Source organism: Zootoca vivipara, chromosome 7 (assembly GCF_963506605.1).
Source record: "Zootoca vivipara chromosome 7, rZooViv1.1, whole genome shotgun sequence".
NCBI classification, from domain to species: Eukaryota; Metazoa; Chordata; class Lepidosauria; order Squamata; family Lacertidae; genus Zootoca; species Zootoca vivipara.
The window spans coordinates 38,974,990-38,990,066 of NC_083282.1; the positions used below are offsets into that span (position 1 = coordinate 38,974,990).

At 44.0% G+C, this 15,077-nt stretch overlaps 1 protein-coding gene across 4 annotated transcripts in view; it reads right to left on the minus strand.

Annotated features, from left to right (window-relative positions):
- Positions 1-15,077, minus strand: part of ACOT11 (acyl-CoA thioesterase 11) — a 113,887-nt gene that overhangs the window by 28,676 nt on the left and 70,134 nt on the right. For all 4 annotated transcript variants that reach the window (XM_060276894.1, XM_035121602.2, XM_035121601.2 and 1 more), the window contains 2 exons: positions 9,657-9,804; positions 6,656-6,725 (listed from right to left, as the gene is read on the minus strand). In XM_060276894.1, the coding sequence (XP_060132877.1) occupies positions 6,656-6,725; positions 9,657-9,804 (218 nt within the window). The remainder of the gene's footprint in view (positions 1-6,655; positions 6,726-9,656; positions 9,805-15,077) is intronic.

Consider the following 15,077-nt stretch of genomic DNA (forward strand, 5'->3'; position numbering starts at 1 on the left):
AAAGCATTATTTAAAAACAAAAAAAACCCAGAAGATTTAGAGAGGATCAACTTCCTTCTTCTTAGAGTTGTTGGTAGTTTGTTGACAATTCTGAACTGGAAAGAACAGTCAAGAAACTAAGCCAGAAAGGTGAATGCAACAAAACTATTCAGCTGTTTAACAGGCTATGCCAGAGGCAACCAATGTTTCTGGACTACAGCTCCCATCATCCTTAGCTGGACATGCTGGCTAGGATTGATGGGTGATGTAGTCCAACAGCATCTGAAGGTAACCACATTCTGAACTGCAAAGCCCAGAAGTAGCCAAAAAACATGCACTGGCTCAGTTTTACTAAATGCTATGCATGCATATTGATTCTTGTGTGAATTATAAAATGCTGTCTGATCTGAATGATGGACTAAAGAAAGAATTTTGCCCCGCCTGGTATAGCATGACTTCTCTCATGAAGCACAATCCGATGCATACTTCTCCAGAAAGAATAAAGTCCCACTGTGCTCAGTAGGACTTATACCACAATACCCAGGAAAATACAGAAAGGATTTCAGCAATGCTTTGGGGTATAGCTTGTACCAAAAATTTTAGCGCATGTAGATAGATGTGTGTGTGTGTTTTTAAAACAATGGTTTGCATAATGTATAAAGAAAACGCATAATGAAAAAAACAATAATAGTTGGGGGAAGCTATTTTTAGAGTCCCTGTGCATGATTAAGAGTACTGCTAATATCTCTGGATGACACTGCAGGACTGGGTTACATTTGCCATCAGTTGACATTCAGGAAATGCATTTGTATGACATTAAGAGAAAACATTGCTCATCTGAAGCACAACTCCCGGAGAGTTGTGTAGATTTCAGATTTTCCGGATGGTTTTTCAGATGAAGCTTCTTCAACTCCTACTTTGCACTTAGGGATTTAATTGCAGTTAACACATAACAGTTTGAATCCCTGCCTTTTTGAAAGTCACTCTTCATTCTGGTAACTAACAGGCTCCGACCCTACTCACCCTTCCCCTTTAATACCCCTGATCTGGATTTGGGACATAGAGGTAAAAAGCTACGGGGGGCTGAAGTCCTCCTAATGCACCTTCTTGGTCCTACAAAACACAAACCTACTCCCTCTCCATCCACTCATAGAGTAATACCGGTATGAAGAAAATGAAATTGCTCCCATAAAATGAGCCCTTCATCTGGCAACTGCATGTTTTCTAGAAGCCAGAACAGCAGATGGACAAAGCATCCCTTCATTTTTCACACAACAATTTTATAGTCCCATGTGCACCCTGTGAAGAGTTACAGTTTGTTTTAGAGACGGAAAGATGGAAAGAACATCTGCAAGCTGCAGAAAGTGAATATTACACTTTTTTGAGAACCGCCTCTGTGCACAGGAAAAGCAGGCTAGTAGGTGCATTCTGAATACCGTGTCAGTTAGGTTAATTAACACCAGTATCTCAGGACATCAGTGGGTTAGGAGATCAGCGATCTAGTCTATTGCTGTAAACATTTGTACTGCAAAGGCTCCTACCAGGCTTCGTCCATCCCACATAGGCACCAAGGAGACTTTACATGCAGCTGTCTAATACAAAAGGATAAGGAGGGAAACAAAGCAAAGTGCAGCTGAAAAAGAAAGAAGTCGCCTCTGACAATATAAAACACACATTTGCATAAACTCTGTGGGACCTAAGGGGTGTGTTTCATTACGGGACCTTAATTGTCCAACCTACCAAGTCAACATAACTGAGTGGCCCTGGAACATTCTTATAGATGCTTTTCAGCTGTGGGAGAACAGGGAGAAGGATAGGCTTAAACATGGACAGACAAAAGGCCAGCAGGCACCGTCCATATTTTCTATTCATATCAGAAGTTCAGTCTACTGGACAGTGTCTGACATGAACCCAAGCAGATCAGAGTCCAAACCCCACAATTCACTGAGTGCCCTTGGGCTAGTCTCCATCTAGCCCACCTTACAAGTCTGCTGTGTCGATTAAAAGGTGCTGAATAACCTGTGCTGATTCTTGCTCCCCCCCCCCATGTTTTTAAAGTGAACATTATTGGGCTTCTGATTTTGAGACAAAACACTGATCCAAGAGTTCCTGCATAGACAAGAAGCCAACCCAAGTCAGTGGGCTACTGGTCTTCATTTACCCCTCAGTTTTAGCACCATTCAAGCTGATCTCAGGTGTGAAGACAATCCTGGCTCATATTTCTCTGCTTATTTCCAATCTGCATGTGTTGTTTGCATGCTGGCATTTATCTGGGAATATGTGGCTTGCGGGAAGTCTTGCACCTTTGTCTTTTTTTGCTTCCCTGGAGCGTAATAAGCATGGATATGAGTTCTACCACTGCTCAAGTACTACCGGTATCTGTTTAGAAGTTCCAGTGTTTTATATATAGTACACTCTAACCATGATCATTATCACTTAATAGAGCACTCACAAAACATAACTGTCTTCCACAGCATATGCAGCCATGCGCTTTGGCTCAGAAACATCTCCCTTTGACTATCTTTTCAAGGTTTGGGGTAATCTTTGATCCAGCCTTGCCTTAGTAAAGCCAAGCAGCATCCATGTATTGAAACACCTGTCTGCAGCTACAGCCTCTCCTTGACAGAGATAGCCTGGTCATACAATGGTACCTCGGTTTAAGAACAGTCTGGTTTAAGAACAATTCGGTTTACAAACTCTGCAAAACCAGAAATAGTGTCCCGGTTTGAGAATTTTACCTCGGTCTAAGAACGGAATCCAAACGGCAGGAGGGCACCGGCAGCGGGAGACCTCATTAGGGAAAGCACGCCTCAGTTTAAGAACAGTTTTGGTTTAAGAATGGACTTTCGGAACAGATTAAGTTCGGAAACCAAGGTACCACTGTAATTATCTACACTCTGGTAATATCCCATTTGGACTACTGTAATTTTTCCTATATGGGGCTGGCCTTGAAGACAGGAAACTTCTCTTGGTTCAACCCATAGCAGCTAGAGGACCAGGACCAGGCAGATAAAATGCCTTTTTTAAAAAAAATGCACTGACTCCTTGTCCCTCTCTGAGCCCAAGCCATTATGCTAGTTTTAACCTTTTAAAACCACGATCTTTCCCAAGCATCCAAACTCTGGCTGAGAGTGGGCATCCAGGTGGTAGTAAATGGGACATAATAATCTGCGTCAGGAATAGAGAACCTTTTGGTCTTTCAGATGCTGTTGGACTACAATGCCCTTCTACTCCAGACCATTGGCCACACTGGGTGGGGCTGATGGGAGTTGGAGTCCAACATCTGGAGGACTAAAGGTTCCCCATTCCTGATCTGAAGCCATATTGAGAGTCATGCAGTCTGTTAGCAAATCCTCGCATATAAAAGAATCAAGATGATGGGCACTCAAATGGAATATAAAAGTTTAAAGTATTACCAAAAAAAGAGAGGCAAAACTCCAAATTCACCCATTCTTCTGACAGCTTTCCCAAAATAAGGGCACAACCACCCACCCCATAAGCTAGAAAAAAGGACCTGGGTTTTTACATACCTGCCCTCTGAAAAAGAAGCCCATTTAATCTCTCACCGCTGCCTGAAAGGTGCTTTATTAATTTTTAACACAGACAGGTATGCCACAGAGCTTGCGCTTACCATAATGATTTCATGCCATTTGTGTAACACATGAATATATTCAAATACGAACGGCAGGATAATAAAAATTCAGCGTGAATGTTCTGTTTCAGAAAATTTGCTTCAAGGCTTTAAGTTTAAATATAAACGCCACGGGGGAGGACCATCGGTCAATGGTAGGGCACCTGCTTCGCATGCAGAATGTCCCAGGTTCAATCCCTGGCATCTCTGCGTGGGCCTAGGAAGCTGCCTTATACCATGTCAGACTGTCCATCTAACCCAGTATTGTCTACACCAGCTGCTTTTGGACTACAGTTCCCATCATCTCTGACCACTGGGCCGGCTAGCTAGGGATGATGGGAGTTGTAGTCCAAAAAAACAACTGGATACCTAAGTTTGGAGAACCCTGGTCTACACTGACTGGCAGTGGCTCTCCAGGGTATGAAACGAGGGACATTCTGTGTAAACCACCTAGAGCCAATGGGTGATCAAGCAGGATATAGATCCTGTTAATTAATTATTTAAATTCCCAGCACTACCAGGAGGTGCCTGGGATTTAACCATAGGCCTTCTCCACCTAAGGCAGTTGCTCTGCCGCCTAATAACAGTCTATCTCAAAAGTCCTCCATTGGGAAAGACCCATCTGAAACCCTAGAGAGTTGCTGCCAGTCAGTGAAGGCAATACTTGATAGGCAGATGTTCCTCATTCAGTACAATAAAATAATAATAATAATAATAATAATAATAATAATAATAATAATAATTTATTATTTATACCCCACCCATCTGGCTGGGTTTCCCCTGCCACTCTGGGCGGCTTCCAACAAACATTAAAATACATCAAATATCACACATTAAAAACTTCCCTAAACAGGGCTGCCTTTAGGTATTTTCTAAATGTCAGGTAGTTGTTTATCTCTCTGACCTCTGATGGGAGGGCATTCCACAGGGTGGGTGCCACTACCGAGAAAGCCCTCTGCCTGGTTCTCTGTAGCTTTGCTTCTCGCAGTGAGGGAACCACTAGAAGGCCCACGGCGCTGGACCTCAGTGTCCAGGCAGAATGATGGGGGTGGAGACGCTCCTTCAGGTATACTGGACCTAGGCCATTTAGGGCTTTAAAGGTCAGCACCAACACTTTGAATTGTGCTTGGAAACGTAAGGTAAAGGTAAAGGTAAAGGGACCCCTGACCATTAGGTTCAGTCGTGACCGACTCTGGGGTTGCGTGCTCATCTCGCATTATTGGTACAGCTTCCAGGTCATGTGGCCAGCATGATAAAGCCGCTTCTGGTGAACCAGAGCAGCACACAGAAACGCTGTTTACCGTCCCGCTGTAGTGGTCCCTATTTATCTACTTGCACTTTTGACGTGCTTTCGAACTGCTAGGTTGGCAGGAGCTGGGACCGAGCAACGGGAGCTCACCCCGTCGCAGGGATTCGAACCGCCGACCTTCTGATCAGCAAGCCCTAGGCTCTGTGGTTTAACCCACAGCGCCACCTGCGTCCCTTGCTCGGAAACGTACTGGGAGCCAATGTAGGTCTTTCAAGACCGGTGTTATGCGGACTCGGCGGCCGCTCCCAGTCACCAGTCTAGCTGCCGCCTTCTGGATTAGTTGTAGTTTCCGGGTCACCTTCAAAGGTAGCCCCACGTAGAGCGCATTGCAGTAATCCAAGCGGGAGATAACCAGAGCATGCACTACTCAGGAGAGGCAGACCGCAGGCAGTTAGGGTCTCAGCCTGCGTACCAGATGAAGATGATAGACAGCTGCCCTGGACACAGAATTGACCTGTGCCTCCATGGACCACATTCCTGTGCCCTGAAGGAGTTTGTTTTGTGACCTTCCTCTAGAAGAGGATGGAGAGAGGTCATCGCTTTTTGTGCAGAAGATCCTTGGCATCTCCAGTTGAGACAACCCCGGGAAAGGCCTCTGCTTGGTGCACTGGAGAGCCATTGCCAGTCAAGGAACATCATACAGGGCTAGAGAGACAAATACTTTGACCTGGTATATTAACAGAAATTGAAATAAATAAAGCTGGTTAAAAGAAGAACAGATATGTTCTTGCAGCTGACGCACATCACTGTGTAAGATGAGGCAGCTGCACATTTTGGCACCGACTCGTTTTCTAAATCAGAGAGGTGCTGAGGCTCAAGCCCTCGGAGAAGTCGTAATCCTATAATCCCCAAAACATCCTCCCCAAACGCCAGATGTGTCGGGTGGGCTGTGGTCAGTAGGGAAGGCAGCTTCCTGCAAATGCTCCAAAGTACTCTCTTCGTTCTTGGAACAGAACCGACCTTCAAACAGAACCGAATTCAAAGCAGGTCCCGAGACTGCTCCGATTGAACCTTCTACCTGGGATGTCAACTTGTGTGTAATGTTACTCTTAAATATAATACCTGAAGGGAGCTAGAGTAAGTGTGTAGGGGGACAATGGGGACATGTGTGCTAGTGCTACACCCCCATCCTCATCACCCTCCAAATTGTCAATGTAGTCCTGGAGACTCCCTGAACACTTTAGGAAACCCTAGAAAAACAGGATTCTAAAATGCATAGGGAGACCCCTAAAGTACAGGGGACTCCCCACTTCAGAGGCCGCTCTTCCCTGAATTGGAGAGAGATGGGACAAAGAAGGGGTTGGAGCGAGCACGCTTGTCCCACTGTCTTCCCCAAATGTGCTATTTTATTTGCAAGCATAACACATGACTAGGAATGCTATAACAAGGGAATCAAAGTTCCCCAGACCCTCCGCATCTGCACTGCATTCTTTGTTAAGGGCACATGCCAAAGGTGAGGCCTGTTTTGCAGTGCTGAAACAGCAGAGTTGGAACACCCCATCTTAATGGATAAGGAGAAACCATTGATTTTTCAACCTAATATTTTTCATTGGCTGTCCCAGTAAAAGGAAAAGAAGAAGAAGAAAACAACAACCCAGAGAAGTTACCCAGGCTCAAAAGGGCTAATTAACATGGCACATATTTCTACTACTTCTGCATTTGCTAAAGGCACATTTTTAAAAATCCAGTTAAAAATCCAGTTGAACTGCAATGAGGCAAGGAAGTGAGGCAGTTACCTAATTGTGTGCTCAAAATAGATATCATCCACTGAAGCCGTGACGCAGGGGCAGCCAGCATGCCTCTCGGCTGAAAAGGCAAACAAACCACATTAGTTATGTACATCATTGCAGCAAACAGGGCTCTTTCTGTTCACAGTAATTACAGTTGCAGGCTTGGAATGGAAACAAGAAGCCTTGGTTGCAGGAACAAAACCGGCACCATGGTAGGGCGCATAAAACTGCAGAGTCCAGCACATGCGCCTGCTATGTTAAGAAGCACTCTCATAATTATCCCCACATGCAGAATTGGGGGGGGGGAATCCCAGGCAGGTGATCACCCAATTGCCTAAAAAGCTGCTGTTGGAACATAGGCATTCAAAATGTTTTTTTCAGCTCTTTGCAAGGTTGACTCCTAAAGATTTGATGCTAGGTATTTCGTATCTGAAATATTGTATTCAAAAGGCTACGCTTCTCTTCTAGAATGGTGGTTTACCTATATCTAGAGTCCCCAACATGCCCCCTTCCAACCTCATTCTTTTTACTCATGTTTTTTTGGCTTGGGAGGTTATTGCAAGGTTTGCCAGGTTTTTTCGAGGGTGTGGACTGCTTTTATTTTGTGCTTTATTTTGGCATAGGTGTGGGTGTTTTTGCCTCTTCTTGCAGGGAGGGTGGAGGGGAGGTGGTTCTGAGCACTGTCAGCTTTTCTTCCGGGAGATGAACATTTTGTGGTGCCCAAAACAGAGACTTCCAAACATGCAGATGGGCCCCCAAAAAGGTTGGTGATCTCTCTGATTGTACGATTATTATTGTTACCTTCCAAGCCTCATTTTAATTTAAGAAGCTATCTTTCCACTGTGCAAGCAGCTCCATAAACAGCAATATACCCTTCTCAATAGCTTTCCTTTGCATCAGAACTTCAGGTCAGTTGAAGTATTGACGCTAAAAGTCCCGTAAGTTGTAATCAGTTTTAATTGACAGAATTAATCAATTGAAGGTTTACTTGATTAACGGTGAGTGCCAATTTAATTAGCAAGGTCAAATTTTAATTTGTGGAGTTAAGGTAGGGGTAGGAAATCTTCTGTAGCCCGAGAGCAACATTCCATAGTACATTCAAGTGGGGGAGGGCAGAGCCAAATTGGGTGGGACAATGGGTGGAATACTTACCTTTGTATGATAGGCTACATTCCAAAATTCATTCACACAGAAATTAGAGGTTTCTACACACAACGCTCTCCAGCTAAGCAAGTACCAGCTACAGTGCTAAAGAGAACCCAATGGAAGTGTTTGCATAAGTCACCTCTCTAAAGGTATCTGAGTACTACCTAGGGACACCCACTTCTGAACCATTTGCTCTGATGCAGCAGTAAAATGAGGGTTCTTCTGGGGAAAGTGCCAGGAGAAAACAATAACAATATTTGGACACGGAGCTTTAAAGCTCAGACCTGTGCTTAGAAACATGGCACAAAAGAAAGTGTGCATGAGCCCTTAGATTGCTTTAGAAAGATTGGACAAATTGAGAGAACATATTGCTATTAGCTATGACAGCTAAATGGAACCTCCCAGGTGAGAGGCAGTCTACCTTTGAATGCCCAGGGCAGAGCAAAGTATATACAAGGAAGAAGGGGCATTTGCTTGTATGTCTGGAAGTGTCAGTAGTATAAGTAGTATCTATCAGGCTACTGTGGGAAAGCAGGTTGCTGAATGGAATAGGCCTCGGTTCTGATCCAACAGGGCTATTCTTATGGATTGTGCAGATTCCTCTGTGGACGTCTGGCAGGTGAGCAATCCTGCCTGTGAGTGTACAAGACTAGAGTGCATTTAGTCTTTCCCAAACCTCTGATCATTACAACAGTGTGACTTGGGCACATTTAAAGTGGAATAAGTTCATTGATTAAGCCCCTCAGATTCATCTGCTTTCAAAATGCAAGCTCCTTTATGAAGTTCCTTAGTAGTGCTTCTACAATGTAGTTAAAGGTTCTAAAGGCAACATGCCCAGAGGGGAAAACAAATAAGCTGCACTCCATATTAAAGACCAATAACAGTGGGCATGGCTGCTCTGGTTTGGTGGGGGGGGGTTCCCCCCTAGCTTGCTTTTCTCCACCAGCACTTTTGGCCTGGTGGTCAAATCTAGGAATCTCTGCTTGTGCAGTTACACTCTTGATCTGCTGATCAGCAACTAGTTTTACGTTAGGGAAGCTTTGAGATGAAGTTGGACACTGGTGGGACATGCGCCCCAGCACCACCATTGCACCCCATGAACCCTCTTGCCACAGCCCTCCATGCGCTTCTGTCTTGCCTCTGAACTGGCAATGAGTATTTTCTTCTTGGTGCCAAATGAAGCCTCCAGCTGCCAGCCCAGCTTAATTCACAATTCAAAACTACACTAACCCTCTGCTCATTCTTGTTTTTTGTTTTGTTTTGTTTTGTTTTGCCACTTCCAGCCCTGCACTTCAATTGTTCTCCATACATGTGTGCACGAACATTATTTTTATTTCACAGTTACCGCTAGCCCAGGGAATTAAAATATGAAGAAAAAAGACAAAGTTCCAAACGAGCTTGACTTTAGCTCAGAAAAGTTTCTCTCACGGTTTTGTTTTTCAGAGCGGTAGGGAAGGGGGATAGAGGTCCCTAAGTGGGGAGCGCCAAGTCGGTCCCCTTCCTCTTTCCCTCTGCAAGTCCACGGATGCAGGGAGCCTTCACGTGTACAGGCTTCCCCGCGATATGGCGTCCCTCCCGACGTTTCCGTCCGCGCTCCCGCCCCCAGATTTATTGGCTATGAAGGAAAACAGGCGAGGCCGGCCCGCCCGTTGCCCTAAAAGCCTTTTTTTTAACCCCTCTCCCTTGGGCGGCGAGGGCTGCGGCCGGAACTCGCTCGGCCCACCTTAAGAGCGAGCAGTGAGCAAGCTAAGGGCGTGTGTGTGTGTGCGCGAGCGAGCGCTTTAGATCCAGCCGAGGGCAGGTTGCTAAGAAACGAGCTCTCGCCCCTCCGCGTGCCCGGGGCAAGTCCGCGGCGGCTCACCGGAGAGGCAGGCGGCTGTGTCGATCCATTTGAGGAGCTGCCCAATGCTGAGCTCGCGGCGGTGGTTGGTGTGGCAGGGCTGCACCATCTGAGTCATCTGCACCTCGGTGGCATTCCGGTAACTCTCCATGGGCCCCTCCGGCGAGCTCTGAGGGGGAAAGGAGAGACAGAGAGAACAAAGCAGCGAGTCAGGGCGGAGAGAGAGCAAGACGCCTCGCCGCCCGGCTGCAGTCTGGATACCCGATTTCCTCCAGTGTGTCAAGCTATGCAGCGCGTTTAGCACACTTATTCACACACCTACATCTCTTCTTGACCCATCAAAAAGGGAAGCCCCCACAACCATGGGCGTGGTCAAGCGGGATCAGGGATAGCAGCTGCCCCCCCCAAAAAAGCAAGCAAATAAATAAATAAAAATACTTAACTTAAAGTAGAAATGGTGATACGTTTTTGACCGATTTTTCTCAGCACTTGGGGTCAAAAGAAAGTAATTAAAAGCAATTGTTGTTGATGTGTTTCATTCTGAATCTGCTAGACAGAGCCAGGCAGAGGATGGTGACAGGTGGGTGTCCTACCCGCCCCCCCCAACATAAATCCCGGCTCTACACCCATGCCCACAACCCACACTTTGAGGGCACCTAAGGGTGGGCCAAATGCTTTTTAATATCTATGGCAACACAAACCTCAAACCCAAGCTTTTGGGCGACTGAAACCACCTCAAAAAAAGATTAGTTAATGGCCACCAAAGGAATTTTTCCCCCAAATAAAGCACCTTCTTTTTTCTGCCCCACAAATTCAAGTAGCGAAAACTATTTAGCAACTGACCAATCACAGGCAAAAGGAGCTTCTGGTTAAACCAAACACTTCCACCACATCCCCAAAACCAAACACTTCTACACCCCAAAATCCCTCCAACGTTTACCAAACCTAATCCTGGGATAGGGAATCTGGCCCTCCAGGTGTCATTAGACTACAGCTCCTATCATCCCCAAATACCAGCCATGCTGTTGGGAATCCAACAACATCTGGAGGACCACAGCTTCCCTGGCCCTGTTCTTTGGGGCAAGTTTGGCATCAGCTAAACCAAAAGCAGCTGTCAACTGGGAGCCAAAGGATGTGCCAGAATTCCTGATGCATATGCAAGGAATAATTACAAGGACAACACAAGTGGCAATGCAATCCCTCAAACCAAGAAGCAAAGAAAAAAAATTGGTCTGAACCGATTTGAGTTGCACAATTATTATTTTTTGATAAGGCTGGTCTCTCCAGTTGTCTTTCTGTGAAAGCACTGTGCATAATACCTGCTCAGCAACTTGATGCTTGTTTAAGCATTGTTATTCCCCCCTCCAAAAAAAAAATACTACTTCCTGTACAAGAGATGTGGCAGGAAGAGGCTTTATTGAATCCCAGCTGACCACTATTGAAAATATTAATAACAGCCAGTTAACACTTTCCCAAGACTAGTGTATTATTGATGCTTCCTGATTTTCATTTGTGACTTCCTACCCAATGACCCACCTTAAACTAAAGAGATATCCAGGAAGTATTTGCAACAGTTTCCAGAGGGCCATTGGTGTTAGTCTGTTCAGGAAAAGACAACGTCTTGCAGCACCTTAAAGACCAGCAAATCGGCATAAAATCTCTGACATTTAGTTATTGTGGAAAAAAATAACATAACTTATGGGTCTCAAAGGGACAGGATGATTCTGGCCATTTCTACTCAGTATGATGGGATTTATTTCATATAGTCATATAGTTTATAGTTTCGGATTTATAGGCATCTCTCCCTGCACAGTCTAGATAAATATGGATGTCATGATCTTAGATTGGCTTAGATTGGCTGTTATTATTTAATATGTTTTGGGCTGTGTATGCTCTGGCTTTAGTTGGATATATTATTATTTTGTTGTTATCTGTGGTTCTATCTTAATTTGAAAACTAATAAAAACAAACTGAAAAAAAAGACTTATGAAATCTAGTCTACGAAAGTGCATGCCACAACACAGTCCATCAGATGCATGAAATGTAATCCTTAAACTGCAGGTAAATATCCACACATGACATTTGCATTATTGGATTCTACTCACAAAGCAGGGTTGGGATTGTGCTGAGCCTCAGTGATGTTGAACAGTGAATGTGCCTGTGAGACTTGCACAAGTACATTCCCTGATGCAATCAAGGTGACAATGAATGAGTTATCTGGGGAAAGGATCACCTTTGCTCTTTAACCCTTTGGAAATAAGTGAGTGTTGAAACAATTGCATGCAGTAAAAAGGAACGTTTGTGTTACAGGCAGCATGCTTTAAACATGCACTTTTAATGCACACACACACAAAAAAAAAAACAGATGGCACGAAGAACTTTTTAAAAATATCCATCCATAGCAAGTGTCAGCCATGCACATGGGGGGTGGAGAGAAAGAAAGGGGAAGGCAGGCTCTCCTTGAAATCTTCCTTTTGGCACTGGCTGTTCGAGCAGAGGAACGAACTTGCAGTATATACTTCAGACAAGACTTCAGACTACTCAACATTACTTTCACCCAATATGGAGATTAATACTGGTCTTTGGAAAATAATATATTTATTTGGCAGTACAAACATCCGTTTTGTTTCTGATATATGTGATGGGAGGCAACTACTGTATATATAGTGACTTCCTGATCAGTGTTTCGGGATCAAAAGGTATTTGTGACATCATTACCCCATTCTCTTTTACATTTTGTTTAGTATATATTTGTTTTGTATATTAGAAAAAAAAACACAATACAGTATTATTTTAGGCACCAATAACAGCCCTGAGGCGGAGCAGGGAATAAGAAAAGGTAAAAGGGAGGCCATCAGGAGTTTGCATTGAAACAAAACTTCTCTTTGGCAAACCTACTACACCCTTCCTAAACATAGGCTATTCCACTTCACTGCTGTTATAACAGACTCCCTTTTCACATAAGCCTGGACCCGAGAAGCTGGCAATTATTTGCTTTGCTGAAACACAAAAGCTGGGATTTGCTGAGAGGGTTAGGTGCTCAACAGCCACTGAAGTTCAGTGATTTTCGTAAGCCACATACACACAAAGCGGGAGTTGCCCTGGCTTAGGGTTAACCCCTCCCCCCCACTGTGGTCTACCTGAAAAGTAATTCATATAAACACCTCAACTCTCGGAAGTGCTCTTTTCTATATGTAGAGGGGTCCTCCATCACCACATCTTTACAGAAGGACCTTTCCTGACTGAGAAAGCTGCTGGAGTAATGCAACATGGGCTATCCAAAATTGACCCTGAAGCAAACATGCATTTGGGGGGGGGGGGTATAAGCAGAAAAGACTGCTCCACATAGACCTTTTCTCATTATTTTTGCTGGGATTTTGGAAGACAGTGGGAAAAGTCAGTTTTTTAAAAGGGCTTGAGTTTTTTAATGTATGGGGGGTGCGGTGTGGGGAGGTGTAAAACGAGAATCTTTCGGAAAGAATAGCCATAATGTTTAAATAATAATAATAATAATAATAATAATAAGCAATTCAAATAGCAGGTATGAGGGTGCCCACATACTACCGTAGTATTACAGTAAAAAGAAAAAAGAAACAAAAAGCATATATGCTCCCAGAAGGGCCCATTTGGTCAAAAGATGAGGGTTTTTTTTAAAAAAAAAAATGTTAAAATAACACACTTCGTTACATTTTGATTGGTCCCAATAAAGGTATTGCCCAATTGCGGATTTTAGAGTTTTTAAGAAACTGTAAGCCTGGAGTGTGTTTTGTGATATGTAAATGTGTTTATTGGAACTGTCCACGTAGAGCATCCTTAACAGATACATCAGCACATGATCATTCCGAATGACTCATCTACTATTTAGGGTAGATCAAGTTACTAGCCTGAAATCCTTTCTCCTTTCTGTATTGCATGCAAGTTGAAGAGTTGGAGCCAAATCATATCCCTTGTATAAAAGGGGGAAATTCTATTTTAACAGGCTATTTCTCAGGCTATTGTATACGTGTTTGTTTCTAACAAACTATCTATACATTAACAAATGTTTTTGGTGGGTTTTTTAATTGCCCAGATAGTTTCTTTGGCTACTGTCCTGCACAGTTAAATTGCTTTTATCCAACTGACTATAGGCTGAAGGTTGAAGGTGCCTAACTGTGCAGAGGATACCGGCATTGGCTTCTGCATTTATATACTGTATATTCCTACATATAAGACTACTTTTTAACCAAGGAAAATCTTCTCAAAAGTCGGGGGTCGTCTTATACGCCGGGTCGTATTTCTTATACGGCGAGTATATCCCAAACTCTATATTTTAACTGGAAAAGTTGGGGGTCGTCTTATACGCCCAGTCGTCTTATACGCCGGAATATACGGTATTTTTCTCTTTCTTTCTCTCTCTCCCTTCCCCTCCCCACTCTCATATATGTTACATACACATATAGACACACACATCATATAGAAGTTAAATACTTATAAAGATTATCAGTTCTCTTGTTGGAATGTCAGGAAAAATGGGGAGAAGTGCTTGTAGACCTCGATCTCTTGATAGTCTTTTAATTTTTAGATTTTGACCCTTTTTATACCAATATTGCAGCAAACTAATCTGAAGATGAGTAATTCACTAGACATCAGAAATTAGCATAGAATTCTGGCCTGAACTTCCCTCATCTAGGCCTAGATGTGCCCCACTCACTCACTTGTATCATCAGGAGTTCTTTGTCGTAACAGCTTGGAATTGACGCAACAGGGAAATAAAAGGAAGGAGATACAGGCTGCAGTGGGAGCAATCTTCCCATTAAAACAATTTCTCTGGGTCAACAACAATAAAACACATCCCCTCCTCTTGGACAGATCCCACTTTTCTCAATACTTCTACCGTAGGAGTGTTCCATTTAGATAACTGCTGATACAACCTAAGGTCGAAGGACCGCCATTTCCAAAGGCAGGTAGATCTCACCATCCTGCAGCAAAAATCACTTCCAGTTTCTCTCCCAGCCATTGATTAACTCAGGGAAGCCAAGACCCTTTCGCTGATAATTAACAATACTGTACAGACATGCCACAAGAATTCTACTGGGCTGAACAAACGTCTGTTACAACTGTATGTAACTGGCAGCCATTTAAGTCAAACCTACTATCCAATTTCAAGTCAATTCCATGCCTACACACAAGTGATAAGCCAGGATACCTATATTTAGCAGCTTTGGGGCCACTTACAGAGACAACAAGCCAACCAAATCAATCTCTCTCTCTCTCTCTCACACACACACACACACACACTTTTGATGTCATGTAAACCAGCGTTTCTCAACCGCTGTTCCGCTGGCTGGTGTGCCGCGACGAGAAGGGCGATTTGCATTGTCACGTGCCTGGCGGCCGCCAAAACACAACACTAACCCACCGGAAAGCAATATTTCTCCTCCTCTTTCCCAAAGCTCAGTGCAA